The sequence below is a fragment of the Pseudophryne corroboree genome, chromosome 1 (assembly GCF_028390025.1).
Source record: "Pseudophryne corroboree isolate aPseCor3 chromosome 1, aPseCor3.hap2, whole genome shotgun sequence".
Classification (NCBI taxonomy): domain Eukaryota; kingdom Metazoa; phylum Chordata; class Amphibia; order Anura; family Myobatrachidae; genus Pseudophryne; species Pseudophryne corroboree.
Window position 1 is genome coordinate 897,156,054 of NC_086444.1, and position 21,764 is coordinate 897,177,817.

A 21,764-nucleotide genomic window follows, 5' to 3' on the forward strand; every position below is an offset into this window, starting at 1 on the left:
TTGAACTTGCCACACGTGAAGTCAGTTCAGACACTGCCAGCCTGAGTCAGGTCATTCCCCTCATCAGGCTTTTGCAGAAGAAGCTGGAGACATTGAAGGAGGAGCTAACACGGAGCGATTCCGCTAGGCATGTGGGACTTGTGGATGGAGCCCTTAATTCGCTTAACAAGGATTCACGGGTGGTCAATCTGTTGAAATCAGAGCACTACATTTTGGCCACCGTGCTCGATCCTAGATTTAAAACCTACCTTGGATCTCTCTTTCCGGCAGACACAAGTCTGCTGGGGTTGAAAGACCTGCTGGTGAGAAAATTGTCAAGTCAAGCGGAACGCGACCTGTCAACATCTCCTCCTTCACATTCTCCCGCAACTGGGGGTGCGAGGAAAAGGCTCAGAATTCCGAGCCCACCCGCTGGCGGTGATGCAGGGCAGTCTGGAGCGACTGCTGATGCTGACATCTGGTCCGGACTGAAGGACCTGACAACGATTACGGACATGTCGTCTACTGTCACTGCATATGATTCTCTCAACATTGAAAGAATGGTGGAGGATTATATGAGTGACCGCATCCAAGTAGGCACGTCACACAGTCCGTACTTATACTGGCAGGAAAAAGAGGCAATTTGGAGGCCCTTGCACAAACTGGCTTTATTCTACCTAAGTTGCCCTCCCACAAGTGTGTACTCCGAAAGAGTGTTTAGTGCCGCCGCTCACCTTGTCAGCAATCGGCGTACGAGGTTACATCCAGAAAATGTGGAGAAGATGATGTTCATTAAAATTAATTATAATCAATTCCTCCGCGGAGACATTGACCAGCAGCAATTGCCTCCACAAAGTACACAGGGAGCTGAGATGGTGGATTCCAGTGGGGACGAATTGATAATCTGTGAGGAGGGGGATGTACACGGTGATATATCGGAGGATGATGATGAGGTGGACATCTTGCCTCTGTAGAGCCAGTTTGTGCAAGGAGAGATTAATTGCTTCTTTTTTGGGGGGGGGGTCCAAACCAACCCGTCATATCAGTCACAGTCGTGTGGCAGACCCTGTCACTGAAATGATGGGCTGGTTAAAGTGTGCATGTCCTGTTTATACAACATAAGGGTGGGTGGGAGGGCCCAAGGACAATTCCATCTTGCACCTCTTTTTTCTTTTATTTTTCTTTGCGTCATGTGCTGTTTGGGGAGGGTTTTTTGGAAGGGACATCCTGCGTGACACTGCAGTGCCACTCCTAGATGGGCCCGGTGTTTGTGTCGGCCACTAGGGTCGCTTATCTTACTCACACAGTCAGCTACCTCATTGCGCCTCTTTTTTTCTTTGCGTCATGTGCTGTTTGGGGAGGGTTTTTTGGAAGGGCCATCCTGCGTGACACTGCAGTGCCACTCCTAGATGGGCCCGGTGTTTGTGTCGGCCACTAGGGTCGCTTATCTTACTCACACAGTCAGCAACCTCATTGCGCCTCTTTTTTTCTTTGCGTCATGTGCTGTTTGGGGAGGGTTTTTTGGAAGGGCCATCCTGCGTGACACTGCAGTGCCACTCCTAGATGGGCCCGGTGTTTGTGTCGGCCACTAGGGTCGCTTATCTTACTCACACAGTCAGCTACCTCATTGCGCCTCTTTTTTTCTTTGCGTCATGCGCTGTTTGGGGAGGGTTTTTTGGAAGGGCCATCCTGCGTGACACTGCAGTGCCACTCCTAGATGGGCCCGGTGTTTGTGTCGGCCACTAGGGTCGCTTATCTTACTCACACAGTCAGCTACCTCATTGCGCCTCTTTTTTTCTTTGCGTCATGTGCTGTTTGGGGAGGGTTTTTTGGAAGGGACATCCTGCGTGACACTGCAGTGCCACTCCTAGATGGGCCCGGTGTTTGTGTCGGCCACTAGGGTCGCTTATCTTACTCACACAGCGACCTCGGTGCAAATTTTAGGACTAAAAATAATATTGTGAGGTGTGAGGTATTCAGAATAGACTGAAAATGAGTGGAAATTATGGTTTTTGAGGTTAATAATACCTTGGGATCAAAATGACCCCCAAATTCTATGATTTAAGCTGTTTTTTAGGGTTTTTTGAAAAAAACACCCGAATCCAAAACACACCCGAATCCGACAAAAAAAATTCGGTGAGGTTTTGCCAAAACGCGGTCGAACCCAAAACACGGCCGCGGAACCGAACCCAAAACCAAAACACAAAACCCGAAAAATTTCCGGCGCTCATCTCTAGGAGATACATGGTAAAATTCTGTCAGAATATTATAGGAAGAAATTTATCCCGCAAGGTTTTAGAATCAATAACACTCCCACTATTGGATGCAGAAACCCAGCTTTCTGCGTAAAATGGTGTAGAGTGCTAAATAAATGTTTTTTAGATTTATTGGCCTTGGTGATAGAAGTGGGTGTTAAATTACAACAAACATGTGCTGAATTAAAATCTTTTGAACGTGAACACACCCAAACCTTGGTGACAGATAAATCTGATGATTGGTTGGCACGAATACAAGAGCAGGTGGATAAATATAAGAGTGACCTTATCTCTTTCAAGAGAAAGAAATTGGAAAGTGTGATGCTTGACTACATGAAACACAGATGGTTATCTGGGGAGGATAGAGCTTCACAATATTGTCAGCGATACAGATATAGACGTGGAGGTACAGTGCCTTGCTAAAGTATTCACCCCCCCTTGGCTTTTTACCTATTTTGTTACATTACAACCTGTCATTTATTTATTTATTTGAATCTGAATTTTATGTGATGGATATTCACAAAATAGTCTAAGTTGGTGAAGTGAAATGAGAAAAATTAATATAAAAAATATATATAAAAAAAACCATGTCAAAATTGGCATGTGCATATATATTCACCCCCTTTGCTATGAAGCCCCTCAAAAGTTCTGATGCAACCAATTACCTTCAGAAGTCACATAATTAGTGAAATGAAGTCCACCTGTGTGTAATGTAAGTGTCAGTATAAACACACCTTTTCTGAAAGGCCCCAGAGGCTGCAACACCACTAAGCAAAAGGCATCACATCGTGAAGACCAAGGAGCTCTCCAAACAAGTCAGGGACTAAGTTGTTGAGAAGTAGAAGCCAGGGTTGGGTCTAAAAAATATCTAAATCTTTGATGATCCCTCGGAGCACCATCAAGTCCATTATCTTCAAATAGAAAGAACATGGTACCACAACAAACCTGCCAAGAGAGAGTCGGCCACCAAAACTCACAGACCGGGCAAGGAGGAGAGAGGCAGTACAGAGACCAAAGGTAACCCTGGAGGAGCTGCAGAGTTCCACAGCAGAGACTGGTGTATCTGCGCATGTGACCACAATAAGCCATACACGCCATAGAGCTGGGCTTTATAGAAGAGTGGCCAGAAAAAAGCCATTACTTAGTGTTAAAAATAAGAAGGCACATTTTGAGTTTGCCAAAAGGCATGTGGACAACTCCCCAAATGTATGGAGGAAGGTTCTCTGGTCAAATGAGACTAAAATTGAACTTTTCGGCCACCAAGGAAAATGCTATGTCTGGCGCAAACCCAACACATCCCATCACCCCAAGAACACCAACGCCACAGTGAAACATGGTGGTGGCAGCATCATGCTGTGGGGATGTTTTTCAGCAGCAGGGACTGGGAAACTGTTTTGAGTTGAGGGAAATATGGATGGTGCTAAATACAGGGATATTCTTGAGCAAAACCTGTTTCAGTCTGCCTGTGATTTGAGACTGGGATGGAGGATCACCTTCCAGCAGGAAAATTACCCGAAGCATACTGCCAAAACAAGACTCGAGTGGTTTAAGGAGAAACATTTAAATGTGTTGGAATGGCATAGTCAAAGCCCAGATTTCAATCTAATTGAGAATCTGTGGTCAGACTTGAAGATTGCTGTTCACAAGCGGCAACCATCCAACAAGAAGGCGCTGGAACAGTTTTGCCTTGAAGAATGGGCAAAATCCCAGTGGCAAGATGTGGCCAGCTCATAGAGACTTATCCAAAGTGATTTGCAGCTGTAATTGCCGCAAAAGGTGACTCTACAAAGTACTGACTTTAGGGGGGTGAATAGTTATGCACGCTGAAGTTTTCTGTTATTTTGTCCTATTTGTTTTCTTCACAATAAAAAAAAAAAAAACATCTTCAAAGTTGTAGCCATGTTCTGTGAATGAAATGATGCAAACCTTCAAACAATCCATTTTAATTCCAGGTTGTGAGGCAACAAAACATGAAAAATGCAAAGGGGGGTGAATACTTTAGTAAGGCACTGTAGAAACTGTCAGGTTGATAATCAGAGGTCTAATTCTTAATTCTTCTTCTGATGCTGAATTCTCTAGTGACCTCCAACCATCGGGTTAATCTTTTTTAGGGCCCAACACCAGGTCTCAAAGAGGGGGCCGTGGCCAAGGAAGAGCAGACAACACCCGAGGAGGGGGGGGGAACTCGGGGAAGGCCAAAAGGTCGGAGGGGAGTGAAAACTTAATATTCAACCTCTCTTCCCATACTCTATCTACTATGGCAGAAAGTGCTCTTTTGTCCAAAGGGCTATCTTTTATTCCAACATGCAGAACTGATGCGTTTAGAAATGGGACGCAAACTGCGCTTAAGAGAATTCTATGATGGCAAAGTGGACACGGGGGCACATGATAAGATTGTAAAATTTAAAAAGAAAAGCACTTTTGACCCTCCCTCTAATAACATGGGATTAAAAAGCTTCCTTAGGATGGTTGATTTTGATTACCGAAACCAAATTACGGACAGCAAAAAAAATTTTGATAAACTCACTAAGGCAGAAAAACAGGCACTTGTTTGTGTCACTACAAAATAACACTTCTGCAGGACTTTAAGGATTATGACAAATAAATCAGGAGACAACTTTCAGATGTTGACACCTATGAGAAATTAAATTTCAATCCAACTCATAGGATTAAAAAGTAAATTGATGCATTGGTTAATCTAGCTTTGTCTAACGGATGGATAGATGAAAATAGTAAATCATTTTTGACAGTAGAACATCCTGTTTGTCCCCTGATATATTCATTACCCAAAATACAGAAGACACTTATAGATCCCCCTGGCAGGCCAATCATCTCTACCAGGTGGTCTATACTGCAACCCACTGCACAATTTTTAGATCATTACTGACAACCGTTGGTAAAGAAAAGCTATAGCTATCTGCGTGACACTAGCCATTTTTAGCCCTCTGAATATATGCTGGCTGTGATGGACGTTTGTTCATTATATACAGTGATCCCCCATGAACTGTGGATTAAGGCTGTGGAAAATGCTCTTCTGGAGGGCCCTTATGATGGTCCACCGACTGATTGGATGCTTGAGCTCCTCAAGAAGGTTCTAGAATGTAACTACTTTCTTTACCAAGGGAAGTATTTTGTCCAAGTTGCCGGGACGGCGGTGGGCTCGAATTTAGTGCCAGATTATTCAAATCTATTCATGCAACAGTATGAACATGAATTTATCCTTACTGGTTTTGGTGATAAGATTTTTTACTATAATAGGTTCATAGATAATGTTTTTTTATTTGGTTGGATAGTGAGGAGTAACTGTGTTTAAAGGTCTAAATGATCTGGAATATACCTTATTTAGAAAAACAACAGACCGTAACACACTACTGTGGACTACGAGCCAACATCTGGATGCACTTAAGTCCAACCAACCTATTTCACAGTTTACTAAGATATTAAGGGACAACTATTGCTCTGACCTGGCAGAGATACAATTGCAAGAATGCTGTGAACGTGGTTATAAGATCTCCACTATAAAGAGGTGCCTCACCAGGGCTAGAGCACATTTTGCAAGTGGACAATCCCGAGCGACACAGAGTATCAAAGCAACGAACGCATTATTTTGGGTTCCAGATATGATACCAACTACAAAGTGGTACATGGTGCCATTCGCAAACACTGGCCGTTGGTAACCACAGACCCTGCATTTGAACAACTGAAGAAAAGTAAGCCTTTACTCAGTGTGAGCAGGGGACGTAATTTAAAGAATATACTACTACGCCCTAATATGCTTCCTGAAAGGGATTCAGTGGATAACTGGTTATCACATCAGAAGGGATGCTACCGCTGCCTAGGCTGCACTACTTGCAGAGCAATGCTGATTGGAAAATTCTTCTGCCACCCGCACAATGGCAGGAAGATTTATTTGAAACATTGTTTGTCCTGTCAGATGGCTCACGTTGTTTATATGCTCATATGTCCATGTGGACACATATTCCACTCGTAGTACAGACAAACCAGTGACACAACACTTCTTGAAAGATAGGCATTAATTGACCACAATCAAATATATGATTATAGACTGGGTACCACCAATGGAGAGAGGTGGTGATCGGGCACTGGCACTTTTGAAACAAGAAGCCAAGTGGATCCATTTCTTGGACACAGTAGCCCCTAGAGGACTCAATGAGTGTAATTCATTGTCTATGTTTATTTGAGTAAACTGAGGAGGCTGTGATCGTGTAATTACTCGGCACTATAAAAGCCGGTTTTGTTTGATACTTCACCAACAAAAGGTTTTTAATGTACATTGTATATATTTGTGATTTTTTTTTTACTCTATGGGCTACCTACTGGGGTTGTTATGCCTACCTCTCATTGATATATTGTTAACACTGAGATTCCTATGCAATAACCCCTGTATTTCACACCTGATATTCTGCTCTAAAAGTAGTTTATAGTCAGGTTGATATATAATATATTGTACCCAGCTCCTATGCCAGTTTACCTGTGGAGACTGATGAGTTGTCGTGCCTGTTTTACTATGGTAACACATATTTCCAGCTTGTGCGCTCCACTGACTAGAAAGGAGGGGTTGTGATTGGATGAGAACAGCGGCGACTGCCGCTGGCACTCAGGGTAATACTGTGGAACGCACACTTCCAGCTTGTGCATTCCACAGATGGGAAATGTAAATCCAAGTGGGTTTGGACGGCGGCGTTTGCCGCGGGTGTTTGACATGAACGAACAGTTTCTGAGATGACATCTGTGATGATGAGTAAGGGTTGATATAGCTCACTAAGCAAGTGTAAGGTAATCCTATGAATATATTTGTATATCACTTTGGGAGTATATTTGAACAATTGTGCTATGTGTGACATCACTTCCGGTGGCGTCTGACGTAGATAATTGAGTTAACTGTGAAGGTGAGGTGGTATATATTATGGTTTTGATTTTGGTCTTGTCTTATTGTTTGGGGGTCTGTGTGCACTTGTTTGTTCTTGATAAAGGCTCCGCAGTGGACCGAAACATCGACCTGATTTTAAAACTATAATGGAATAAATATCAAGTTTTAAACGTGCTGAAAAGTCTGGTGAGTGCCCTCTTTCCCCATGTGTCTATGTGTATGTGTGTGTGTGTGTGTGTGTATATATATATATATATATATATATATATATGTGTGTGTGTGTGTATATATATATATTTATATATATATATATTATAAATATGTAAAAATAAAATTACTTTTCTCCCAAGCATCGGAACATCGGTCGGCACCATCAGAAACATTGCGTCCATCACAACTTTAGTTTTAACAGCTGGGGTAGCCGCCAGGTACATGGGGTGCTTGTGGGGAGTTAATTTACACTTCCCCAGCGGCTGCTATTGTCTGCAGCCACCGGGTGGGGGGTCCTGCCGCGCTGACCGATCAGCACAGCAAACACTGGGGGAGGGTGCGGGAAGGCAGAGGGACCTTCTGGTCCCTCTGAGAGCAGCAGCAGAGGGAAGTTTTCTCTTCCCTGCAGTTGCAAACACTGTGTATCTGACTTATCGCATCCTGTGCGACCAGGTCAGATAAAGCATTTGCTGTTGTGGTCGCTTCTGATGCCATGATGCTAGGCAAGTGGTTAAAGGATATGTCCACTATTTTATAGAGTTAAATATTTAGATGATCTGCAATCCATGTTACAAAACTCTTACAGTTACCAAAAGAGAGATTAATGGTGTGTCCTGCAGAGGCCTGATGTGAATTGGTTGCAAATTCGGTGTAATTTCCGCTTAAAAAACGCTACATGTAAAAATGTACTCAGGCCCATAAGCTGGCACATGCATTGAGCAAGATGCATGCAGGTTGGCACCAGTAGCATATGTTCCCGGTTCATGTCAGCCACTGTTTTGCTAGGAATCAAGAAAGTTCCAAACATGTCACTAATACAGCAGAAACAGCACTCTGCCTTGTGCATAGAAAACAACATGTGCTAAAATATACCCATAAAAGCATAATAAGCCAAGCAATGAAGAAAGCACCAAGAAGTGTCAGTGGTGCATTCGCAAACAGCCAATGAAAAGCAGCTCGCTAGTCCTGGCAACTGTCATAATTTTTTAGTCACATCTGACCCTGACAAGCCACAAATATTATGTCTATTTCACATATTAGTCTGTGGTCTGGTCTTCATATGTTCATAATTAATATACATGGCTTGTGTTAGAACACTCATTCACTCTCCGATCCTGGTTCTGCAGGTGCATGTGGGTGTAAGTCATCCATTGTGCAATGCGGGCATAGGTGCATCCACTTTTTTGCTCAGAGGATTTTCACAAAATATATAGAGACATAGAATTTGACTGCAGATAAGAACCACTTGGTCCATCTAGTCTGCCCCCTTTTTTTTTTATCCTTTAGGTAATCTCAACTCTCTTTGACCCTTAGGTCTTTGTAAGTATATTCATATATACTATGCAAACATGTCTAACGAGCTTGTATTTGACATTTGTGATGTCACTTCAGTTTTTAACCTTGTTTGTATTTGTACAATACTGTATTTATATTCTGGATAGCTTGTCTGCAGCACAAAGGTTTAACATTTGCCAAAATGCAATAGAATAAATCGAAAAGGTAACAACAATGGCCCTCATTCCGAGTTGTTCGCTCGCAAGCTGCTTTTAGCAGCATTGCACACGCTAAGCCGCCGCCTACTGGGAGTGAATCTTAGCATAGCAGAATTGCGAACGAAAGATTCGCAATATTGCGAAAAGACTTCTCTGTGCAGTTTCTGAGTAGCTCGAGACTTACTCTTCCAGTGCGATCAGTTCAGTGCTTGTCGTTCCTGGTTTGACGTCACAAACACACCCAGCGTTCGCCCAGACACTCCCCCGTTTCTTCAGCCACTCCCGCGTTTTTCCCAGAAACGGCAGCGTTTTTTCACACACACCCATAAAACGGCAAGTTTCCGCCCAGAAACACACACTTCCTGTCAATCACACTCCGATCAACAGAACGAAGAAAAAACCTCGTAATGCCGTGAGTAAAATACCAAACTTCTTAGCAAATTTACTTGGCGCAGTCGTAGTGCGAACATTGCGCATGCGCAATTAGCGGAAAATCGCTGCGATGCGAAGAAAATTACAGAGCGAACAACTCGGAATGAGGGCCAATATTTGGAAATGAACTGATAAAAACAAGTTTAATATATGCTCATTTTTCACCATATTATAACATAAAGTTGATAGCAATAATACATTTTAATGAACGACAGAAGACTGAATTGTTATCTGTACCAGTAGAGAACCTAATTCTATTTTCTGTCCCCAACATACTGGATGGAAAGAACAAACTATCTGATTATTAAACCACTTAGAAAGACAGGTTTCAGTGACAGAAGTGTTTGAATAAAATCTATACTGCTGCACTCATTTGCTAATCTTATTTATTCATTTAATCAATCATTTACAGTATCTGTTTTTTATTCACAGCTTCAACTTTCATATCATATCTATTCTTCTTCCTCATACCACCATCTCCTTCTTATAGCCTCTCATAGCAACATACTCCCAGCATACTTGCCTACTTTTGAAAAAAGCATTTCAGGGAGATGTGAAAGTAGCATCTATCAGTGTGGACGTGTACTGCTACATCTGTGGTATAAAAATGACTTACATCTAAATGTAAATGAGCCCCAAAGATCTAATTGTTGAAGAAAAGACACTGATATTTCACAGGATTTGTTTGTGTATTGTGTTTTACAAGAGGTTAAATACTGTATACTGTGAGTGGCCATAAGAAACCTTATGTAAAGTGCATGTAGCCATAATGATCATTGTGCCTTGTAACCAATGCAGGGAAATGCCACTGATGATCCCATTTGAATGTATATATCTCTGATTTCTTTTTTTCCCCAAGAATGTAACAGCTACATACATAATGGAGATAAGGTGTAATCAGGGAGATTGTTGGACAATTCAGGAAGTTGGGGAGATTTCAGGGAATCTCCTGCAGAATGATGGAGGGTAGGACTCCCAGTTCCCCCTTTTTTTTTGCACCCACAATATTATAGAACATATTTTCTTCATTTCCCATTTATTAATTTCCATCCACACCTTAAATTCCATCTGTATCAGTCTTCCACAGTACTCTACTCCAATACCCTTCACTACAATGCCTTCTCTCCTCTCTCTGCAATCACATCTCCGCACCTCCCAGCATATAAAGTTGTTTTTCCTTTGATCTCAATTTATATTGTATATTGTGTACTTTATTATTCCCATCTCTCTTGTTCTCCTACCCAAACACCTCTAAGATGTGTTATTGTCAGACCGCTATAGAGACACAGACCAAGAAGATTTGTAACAAAGAGATTCCACTCCTGACACCGCAGCAATAAATGGCTAAGTATGGCAGCACTGTTGTGGTCATTTTATATATGAATAAAATGAGAGATGATACATAATTTCCTATTACTCAGCAGACCCGAAGAACTTAAAAATAAGAATTTACTTACCGATAATTCTATTTCTCGGAGTCCGTAGTGGATGCTGGGGTTCCTGAAAGGACCATGGGGAATAGCGGCTCCGCAGGAGACAGGGCACAAAAAGTAAAGCTTTAGGATCAGGTGGTGTGCACTGGCTCCTCCCCCTATGACCCTCCTCCAAGCCTCAGTTAGGTACTGTGCCCGGACGAGCGTACACAATAAGGAAGGATTTATGAATCCCGGGTAAGACTCATACCAGCCACACCAATCACACTGTACAACCTGTGATCTGAACCCAGTTAACAGTATGATAACAGCGGAGCCTCTGAAAGGATGGCTCACAACAATAATAACCCGATTTTTGTAACTATGTACAAGTAATGCAGATAATCCGCACTTGGGATGGGCGCCCAGCATCCACTACGGACTCCGAGAAATAGAATTATCGGTAAGTAAATTCTTATTTTCTCTATCGTCCTAGTGGATGCTGGGGTTCCTGAAAGGACCATGGGGATTATACCAAAGCTCCCAAACGGGCGGGAGAGTGCGGATGACTCTGCAGCACCGAATGAGAGAACTCCAGGTCCTCCTTAGCCAGGGTATCAAATTTGTAGGATTTTACAAACGTGTTTGCCCCTGACTAAATAGCCGCTCGGCAAAGTTGTAAAGCCGAGACCCCTCGGGCAGCCGCCCAAGATGAGCCCACCTTCCTTGTGGAATGGGCATTTACATATTTTGGCTGTGGCAGGCCTGCCACAGAATGTGCAAGCTGAATTGTATTACACATCCAACTAGCAAAAGTCTGCTTAAAAGCAAGAGCACCCAGTTTGTTGGGTGCATACAGGATAACAGCAAGTCAGTTTTCCTGACTCCAGCCGTCCTGGAACCTATATTTTCAGGGCCCTGACCACATCTAGCAACTTGGAGTCCTCCAAGTCCCTAGTAGGCGCAAGACACCCCAATAAGCTGGTTCAGGTGAAACACTGACACCACCTTAGGGAGAGAACTGGGGACGAGTCCGCAGCTCTGCCCTGTCCGAATGGACAAACAGATATGGGCTTTTTTGAGAAAAAAACCACCAATTTGACACTCGCCTGGTCCAGGCCAGGTCCAAGAGCATGTTCACTTTTCATGTGAGATGCTTCAAATCCACAGATTTGACTGGTTTTAAACCAATGTGTTTTGAGGAATCCCAGAACTACGTTGAGATCCCACAGTGCCACTGGAGGCACAAAAGGGGGTTGTATATGCAATACTCCCTTGACAAACTTCTGGACTTCAGGAACTGAAGCCAATTCTTTCTGGAAGAAAAATCGACAGGGCCGAAATTTGAACCTTAATGGACCCCAATTTGAGGCCCATAGACACTCCTGTTTGCAAGAAATGCAGGAATCGACCGAGTTGAAATTTCTTCGTGGGGCCTTCCTGGCCTCACACCACGCAACATATTTTTGCCACATGTGGTGATAATGTTGTGCGGTCACCTCCTTTCTGGCTTTGACCAGGGTAGGAATGACCTCTTCCTGAATGCCTTTTCCCTTAGGATCCGGCGTTCCACCGCCATGCCGTCAAACGCAGCTGCGGTAAGTCTTGGAACAGACATGGTACTTGCTGAAACAAGTCCCTTCTTAGCGGCAGAGGCCATAAGTCCTCTGTGAGCATCTCTTGAAGTTCCGGGTACCAAGTCCTTCTTGGCCAATCCGGAGCCATGAGTATAGTTCTTACTCCTCTACGTCTTATAATTCTCAGTACCTTAGGTATGAAAAGCAGAGGATGGAACACATACACCGACTGGTACACCCACGGTGTTACCAGAACGTCCACAGCTATTGCCTGAGGGTCTCTTAACCTGGCGCAATACCTGTCCCGTTTTTTGTTCAGACGGGACGCCATCATGTCCACCTTTGGTAATTCCCAACGGTTTACAATTATGTGGAAAACTTCCCCATGAAGTTCCCACTCTGCCGGGTGGAGGTCGTGCCTACTGAGGAAGTCTGCTTCCCAGTTTCCATTCCCGGAATGAAACACTGCTGACAGTGCTATCACATGATTTTCCGCCCAGCGAAAAGTCCTTGCAGTTTTTGCCACTGCCCTCCTGCTTCTTGTGCCGCCCTGTCTATTTACGTGGGCGACTGCCGTGATGTTTTATCCCACTGGATCAATACCGGCTGACCTTGAAGCAGAGGTCTTGCTAAGCTTAGAGCATTATAATTTTACCCTTAGCTATATTTATGTGGAGAAAAATCTCCAGACTTGATCACACTCCCTGGAAATTTTTTCCTTGTGTGACTGCTCCCCAGCCTCTCGGGCTGGCCTCCGTGGTCACCAACATCCAAAACTGAATGCCGAATCTGCGGCCCTCTAGAAGATGAGCACTCTGTAACCACCACAGGAGAGACACCCTTGTCCTTGGATATAGGGTTATCCGCTGATGAATCTGAAGATGCGATCCGGACCATTTGTCCAGCAGATCCCACTGAAAAGTTCTTGCATGAAATCTGCCGACTGGAATTGCTTCGAAGGAAGTCACCATTTTTTTACCATGGCCCTTGTGCAATGATGCACTGATTTTAGGAGGTTCCTGACTAGCTCGGATAACTCCCTGGCTTTCTCTTCCGGGAGAAACACCTTTTTCTGGACTGTGTCCAGAATCATCCCTAAGCACAGGAGACTTGTTGTCGGGATCAGCTGCGATTTTGGAATATTTAGAATCCACCCCTGCTGTTGTAACAGTATCCGAGATAGTGCTACTCCGACCTCCAACTGTTCCCTGGACTTTGCCCTTATCAGGAGATCGTCCAAGTAAGGGATAATTAAGACGCCTTTTCTTCGAAGAAGAACCATCATTTCGGCCATTACCTTGGTAAAGACCCGGGGTGCCGTAGACAATCCAAACGGCAGCGTCTGAAACTGATAGTGACAGTTCTGTACCACGAACCTGAGGTACCCTTAGTGATAAGAGCAAATTTGGGACATGGAGGTAAGCATCCCTGATGTCTCGGGACACCAGATAGTCCCCTTCTTCCCGGTTCGTTATCACTGCTCTGAGTGACTCCATCTTGATTTGAACCTTTGTAAGTGTTCAAATTTTTTTAGATTTAGAATAGGTCTCACCTAGCCTTCTGGCTTCAGTACCACAATATAGTGTGGAATAATACCCCTTTTCTTGTTGTAGGAGGGGTAATTTAATTATCACCTGCTGGGAATACAGCTCGTGAATTTTTTCCCATACTGCCTCCTTGTCGGAGGGAGACCTTGGTAAAGCAGACTTCAGGAGCCTGCGCAGGGGAAACGTCTCGACATTCCAAACTGTACCCCTGGGATACTACTTGTAGGATCCAGGGGTCCTGTACGGTCTCAGCGTCATGCTGAGAGCTTGTCAGAAGCGGTGGAACGCTTCTGTTCCTGGGAATGGGCTGCCTGCTGCAGTCTTCTTCCCTTTCCTCTATCCCTGGGCAGATATGACTCTTATAGGGACGAAAGGACTGAAGCTGAAAAGACGGTGTCTTTTTCTGCAGAGATGTGACTTAGGGTAAAAACGGTGGATTTTCCAGCAGTTGCCGTGGCCACCAGGTCCGATGGACCGACCCCAAATAACTCCTCTTCCTTTATACGGCAATACACCTTTGTGCCGTTTGGAATCTGCATCACCTGACCACTGTCGTGTCCATAAACATCTTCTGGCAGATATGGACATCGCACTTACTCTTGATGCCAGAGTGCAAATATCCCTCTGTGCATCTCGCATATATAGAAATACATCCTTTAAATGCTCTATAGTCAATAAAATACTGTCCCTGTCAAGGGTATCAATATTTTTAGTCAGGGAATCCGACCAAGCCACCCCAGCTCTGCACATCCAGGCTGAGGCGATCGCTGGTCGCAGTATAACACCAGTATGTGTGTATATACTTTTTATGATATTTTTCCAGCCTCCTGTCAGCTGGCTCCTTGAGGACGGCCCTATCTATAGACGGTACCGCCACTTGTTCTGATAAGCGTGTGAGCGCCTTATCCACCCTAAGGGGTGTTTCCCAACGCGCCCTAACTTCTGGCGGGAAAAGGGTATACCGCCCATATTTTCTATCGGGGGGAACCCACGCATCATCACACACTTCATTTAATTTATCTGATTCAGGAAAAACTACGGTAGTTTTTTCACATCCCACATAATACCCTCTTTTGTGGTACTTGTAGTATCAGAAATATGTAACACCTCCTTCATTGCCCTTAACGTGTGGCCCTAATAAGGAATACGTTTGTTTATTCACCGTCGACACTGGATTCAGTGTCCCTGTGTGTGTCTGTGTCGACCGACTAAAGTAAACGGGCGTTTTAAAACCCCTGACGGTGTTTTTGAGACGTCTGGACCGGTACTAATTGTTTGTCGGCCGTCTCATGTCGTCAACCGACCTTGGCGCGTGTTGACATTATCACGTAATTCCCTAAATAAGCCATCCATTCCGGTGTCGACTCCCTAGAGAGTGACATCACCATTACAGGCAATTGCTCCGCCTCCTCACCAACATCGTCCTCATACATGTCGACACACACGTACCGACACACAGCACACACACAGGGAATGCTCTGATAGAGGACAGGACCTACTAGCCCTTTGGAGAGACAGAGGGAGAGTTTGCCAGCACACACCAAAAACGCTATAATTATATAGGGACAACCTTATATAAGTGTTTTCCCTTATAGCATCTTTTTTATATATTTCTAACGCCAAATTAGTGCCCCCCTCTCTGTTTTAACCCTGTTTCTGTAGTGCAGTGCAGGGGAGAGCCTGGGAGCCTTCCCTCCAGCCTTTCTGTGAGGGAAAATGGCGCTGTGTGCTGAGGAGATAGGCCCCGCCCCTTTTTCGGCGGCCTCGTCTCCCGCTCTTAACGGATTCTGGCAGGGGTTAAATATCTCCATATAGCCCCCGGAGGCTATATGTGAGGTATTTTTAGCCAAAAAAGGTTTTCATTTGCCTCCCAGGGCGCCCCCCTCCCAGCGCCCTGCACCCTCAGTGACTGCCGTGTGAAGTGTGCTGAGAGGAAAATGGCGCACAGCTGCAGTGCTGTGCGCTACCTTAAGAAGACTGAGGAGTCTTCTGCCGCCGATTCTGGACCTCTTCTCGTTTCAGCATCTGCAAGGGGGCCGGCGGCGAGGCTCCGGTGACCATCCAGGCTGTACCTGTGATCGTCCCTCTGGAGCTAATGTCCAGTAGCCAAAGAAGCCAATCCATCCTGCACGCAGGTGAGTTCACTTCTTCTCCCCTAAGTCCCTCGTTGCAGTGATCCTGTTGCCAGCAGGACTCACTGTAAAATAAAAAACCTAAGCTAAACTTTTCTAAGCAGCTCAGGAGAGCCACCTAGATTGCACCCTTCTCGGCCGGGCACAAAAATCTAACTGAGGCTTGGAGGAGGGTCATAGGGGGAGGAGCCAGTGCACACCACCTGATCCTAAAGCTTTACTTTTTGTGCCCTGTCTCCTGCGGAGCCGCTATTCCCCATGGTCCTTTCAGGAACCCCAGCATCCACTAGGACGATAGAGAAAAACGGGTATCATATCACAGACAACTCATAATAACGATAGGTTGTCATAACTACTTCAAATATCACAACACTAGAGACATCAGAGTCCCCTATTCCACCCTCCTCATAAATATGATTGTGTTTTTTGCCCCTCTGATAACTATGGGCCTAATTCAGCATGGGTTGTAATTGTGCAAAAATTAGACACAAATACAACCCTTTATACTAGCGGGTGTGTGGGGGGGGGGGGGGGGATGCCCAGCACAGGGCAAGTCCGCCCCGCATGCCGCACCCTCTCCCTTACTATCATGCAAATGCTGCGAAGGCAGATGGCTACCCGCCATCTTTTGGGTCACAGCGGCTGCGTGTGACGTCAAGCATCTGCCGCGACCCCCCCCCAACTACGCCGACGTAACGCCCCTTCCTACCCCGCGAAAGCCTCTGCCTGCATTTGCATATGTGAGATGCCGTCGCATCTAACTTTGTGCGCATGCACAGTGCAGCTTCTGCGCATGCGCACACTGTAAAAGGGAATCAGCATGCGAACGCTTTGCAGATGCATTCCATGCTGACTCGCGCCCTATGTATTTACCACTTAGGCTCCAGACCGCCCCACTTATCCTTTACCCCTCTGTTCCTCTTTTTTATTTATAATATAAAAATGTCGTAGTAAAAATCCAAAAAGCAGAAAAAAAACTATACATTTCAAAGATTTGTAACTAGTTTTAATACTTTTATATCTATATTGGACCTTGTGTGATGTGTTATGAATTATTGTGGTGCATTAATACGGGGGGATGGGAAGGTTACTAATAACGCAGTACTTTCCCAGACAAGAACTGAATCAGCAACAGTATCATACCTTCATCGAGTGGGAACTTTTGCTCTGAATGAGTTTCATAATTGTGCTTAGTTTCTTGAAATAAGGGCTGTCCACTTCAGGCAGTGATGTCTGTAATTAAAATATGATACTGAAGTATAAGAAATACAAACAAAAAATGCAAACTATAGTTTCACTAAATTATCAGTCTGCCTAATTATTTATGTATTTATAGGAGGCTTCAATAAATAAAAACAGTCTGTTGCTTCACTTTTTCATTACTGGTTTGCGTAACTACTGTGGGTACAGGGGATGCAGCTGCTATGGGACCCAAGCTGCTTCCAGGGCCCGCTGCTCCCTCGGCACCCAGTCACGCATGCATTGGACCGGCAGGAACAAGTGACACCCTGCTGCATACCTCTGTTGGTTCTCTGAGTCTCAGGCAGAGTGCTCTGATCTGATGCTGCTCTCTCCCTCCTGAGTACCAGCCACCACAGGAATGCACAGACGGCGTGGTGTCCTTTGGCAGCCCCAATCAAACATTTTTTAAGCAGTGGGTAGCGCTGGTGGCCAGAGAGGGCGCAGTCAGCAGAGCCGTCTCTACCTATGAGCTGAAGGCAGCCACGCCGACTGCAACATTCCACGCCTGATGGACAGAACAGCCGCAGCTATAGCAACTCCCAACCCAGGGGGGAGGGCAGAGCTGCGGCTGGCTGCAAGTCGGGAACTGATGCCGGCAGAAGGGAGCTGGGTTCTCGATCACAGTGGGCAGCAGGCTGCTGTTCTTGACCTGATTGCTGGCAGGAGGGAGGCTGGGATGCCCGGACACACTGGAGTTGCGGGCTGCTCTGTATGGTATTTCAGTCATATTTATGTAGTGATATTCTCATTATCACTCGTTACGAATGACAGTTTGGAGCTGATTGGCTGCAGCACCACCTAATATTTATATTGAGTGATTACAAGAATATCACTTGTTGTTAAATCTGCCCCTTAGTTTCGGGGGTGCTATAAGTGATTTGCCTCCTCATACATCTAGCCTCACTATGCTATGCAGCATGAGATGCCTGGAGTCAGTGAGCCACAAGGTCCTGTGCAACTTTGCTAAAACTGTCCGTCGTTTTTTCCCAAAATGCATCTTAGGCGCAACGCAATGCGAACAGGACACACGAGGAGACCGTGCTCATTAATTTGATATATGACACTTATGTGTGACTGAGGGCCTAATTCAGGGTTGATCGCAAAAGCAAAATCTTTTCTAATAGGCAAAACCATGTGCACAGCAGACGGGGCAGATGTAACATGTGCAGAGAGAGTTAGATTTGGGTGGGGTGTGATCAAACTGAAATCTAAATTGCAGTGTAAAAATAAATCAGCCAGTATTTACCCTGCACAGATATAAAATAACCCACCCAAATCTAACTCTTTCTGCACATGTTATATCTGCCCCCCCCCCCCCCCCCCTGCAGTGCATCATGGTTTTGCCCAATTGCTAACTTTTTTGGCGAGCTTACAACTCTGAATAACCCCCTTTAATAGAAATGACTAGCTGAATACCCGTGTTTCGCTACGGGATGAGGATGGTAAATTAGAATTATAGTTTGTTAATTGACGTTGGTTGGAGATCTAGTATATAGGCATATCTTGCTTCCCTGACGCACTTTGTGTAGTGGCCGGACCCCTTTTGGTCCCCCAAGGGACCCTGCTCTTCCCACTATATAACTCTCAGTCTGTGGCTTCCTGCTACCTCCATTCCCCTCCTTACATCATGTCAGTGCCCCTGTGAAATGATCGATTTATTTACAGTTTCTTATATGGCACATCATCATGCATCTCCTAATATACTCTGTGCTGCTGGGGACCCTGCTCCTCCCACCATATGACTCTCAGCGTGTGGCTTCCTGCTACCTCCATTCCCCTCCTCACATCATGTCACTGCCACTGTCACATGAATCCCCGTTGTCACTGACATATCATGCATATCCTGATATAGTCTGTGCTGCTGGCCCACCCCTGGGGTGCTAGGGGTGTGTTACCCCCACAGTGTTTGTTCCCAGATTATAAGTCCTATGTGTACCAAGATTGGTGTAAATTGCACCAGGCATTCCAGAGTTATGCTGTCTGCTGAAATACTCTTTGCTGCTGCCTCACCCCTAGGGGTGTCTTACCTGCACAGTGTTTGTTCCCAGATTGTACGTCATAGGTGTACCAAGTTTGGTGTAAATTGCTCCCTGCATTCCAGAGTTATGCTGTCTGCAGAAATACTCTGTGCTGCTGCCTCACCCCTAGGGGTGCGTTACCCCCACAGTGTTTGTTCCCAGATTGTAAGTCATATGAAGTTCCAAGTTTGGTGTAAATTGCTGCAGGCATTCCGGAGTTGGAACATACATATACACACATATACATAAGGAGATTTATGGTAAGAATTTACCGTTGTTAAATCTCTTTCTGCAAGGTACACTGGGTTCCACAGGGAATAACATTGGGGTGTAGAGTAGGATCTTGATCCGAGGCACCAACAGGCTAAAGCTTTGACTGTTCCCAAGATGCTTAGCGCCGCCTCCTCTATAACCCCGCCTCCGTGCACAGGAGCTCAGTTTCGTTAACCAGTCCAATGCAGTAGCAGGCAAAAGAGACGACAACCGTTAGTAGCCATGTACACCACATTCTCACGACAGGAAAAGGTATCAGCGGCTAATGTCATACAAAGCCAAAGAAGATAAGTGCGTCAGGGTGGGCGCCCTGTGGAACCCAGTGTACCTCGCAGAAAGATTTAAAAACGGTAAGTTCTTACAATAAATCTCCTTTTCTGCAGCGGGGTACACTGGGTTCCACAGGGAATAACATCGGGGATGTCCTAAAGCAGTTCCTCATGGGAGGGGACGCATTGTAGCGGGCACAAGAACCCGGCGTCCAAAGGAAGCATCCCGGGAGGCGGAAGTATCGAAGGCATAGAACCTTATGACGTGTTCACTGAGGAGCACGTAGCCGCCTTGCACAATTGTTCAAGGGTCGCACCACGGCGGGCCGCCCAAGAATGTCCAACAGACCGAATAGAATGGGCTTTGACGGTAGCAGGAGCTGGCAGGCCAGCCTGTACATAAGCATGTGCAATCAAGATTCTAATCCATCTGGCCAGGGTCTGCTTATTCGCAGGCCAGCCACATTTGTGAAAACCAAAAAGGACAAAGAGAGAATCAGACTGCCGAATGGAGGCTGTCCTCTTTACATAGATACGGAGAGCCCGTACCACGTCCAAAGACCGCTCTTTGGATGACAAACCAGTAGAGATAAAGGCCGGAACCACAGTCTCTTGGTTAAGGTGGAAAGAAGACACCACCTTAGGTAGATAACCAGGGTGTGTCCGAAGAACCGCCCGGTCACGGTGAAAAATCAGAAAGGGAGACCGACAGGATAAGGCACCCAAATCTGAAACCCGTCTAGCAGAGGCAATAGCGAGCAGAAACAAAACCTTAAGAGTAAGCCACTTAAAGTCCACAGACTCAAGAGGTTCAAACGGAGACTCTTGCAAGGCCTCCAGAACCACCGACAAATCCCAAGGAGCCACAGGCGGAACATAGGGACAGGCCCGGCGCTACCCGCTCAGCGAAGGGATGCAGTGCAGGGAGGCGCTGGGACGGAGAGGCGCTCCCCCTGCTCTGCATTCCTTCCCTGCTGCGCCGTCCTGGCCCCCTGCTGCTGCTGCTGTGTCTGTCACTGTATGACTGTGACAGTCACTGGCAGCGGAGCCTGCAGCGTGAAAAGCCTCCTCCTTCCCCTCCCCTCACCTGTGTGGCAGCGGCTGTGTACGGGACGGAAGGGGGCGGAGCTAAACGGGATGGAAGGGGCGGAGCTAAACGGCCCGGAAGGGGGCGGGGCTACACGGACCTGGCTGCTGTACCGAGGGAGACTGGCTTAGGTAAGTAGAGGGTGAGAGAGAAGTGTGTGTTTGTATATATGGTGTGTGTGTGTATATGGTGTGTGTGTGTGTGTGTGCATACGGTGTGTGTGTGTGTGTGTGTATATGGTGGGTGTGTATGTGTGTGTATATATGTGTGAATTGTGTGTGTGTGTGAGGTATGTCTGTGTACGCGCACTTTATGGATGGTAGTACTGGGGGGGCATTACGTATAATGACGCTATTACTGGGGGGGGGGCATTACATGTAAGGACGCTACTACTACTGGGGGGGCATTTTGTGAAACGCTACTACTGGGGGGGCCATTACGTATAAGGACGATACTACTACTGGGGGGGAATTACGTATAAGGACGCTTCCACTACTGGGGGTGCACTACGTATAAGGACGCTACTACTACAGGGGGGCATTACGCGTAATGACGCTACTACTACTGGGGGGGGGGGCATTACGTATAAGGACGATACTACTACTAGGGGGGAATTACGTATAAGGACGCTTCTACTACAGGGGGTGCACTACGTATAAGGACGCGTCTACTACTGGGGGCGCACTACGTATAAGGACGCGTCTACTACTGGGGGCGCACTACATATAAGGATGCTACTACTACTGGGGGGGGCATTATGTATAAGGATACTACTACTACTGGGGGGCATTATGTATAAGGATGCTACTACTACTGGGGTGCATTACATATGACGCTACTACTACGGGTGGGGCATTATGTATAAGAGGAATAAGATTGTGCTACATTGTGGCGTAATTTTAAATGGGGGTACTATTGTGTGGCCATGCCCCTTACTTGTGAGCCCA

At 45.7% G+C, this 21,764-nt stretch overlaps 1 protein-coding gene across 3 annotated transcripts in view; it reads right to left on the reverse strand.

The window, feature by feature from the left end:
* Nucleotides 1-21,764, reverse strand: part of SEC24D (SEC24 homolog D, COPII coat complex component) — a 451,689-nt gene that overhangs the window by 24,575 nt on the left and 405,350 nt on the right. For all 3 annotated transcript variants that reach the window (XM_063920228.1, XM_063920226.1, XM_063920227.1), the window contains exon 22: nt 17,072-17,161. In XM_063920228.1, the coding sequence (XP_063776298.1) occupies nt 17,072-17,161 (90 nt within the window). The remainder of the gene's footprint in view (nt 1-17,071; nt 17,162-21,764) is intronic.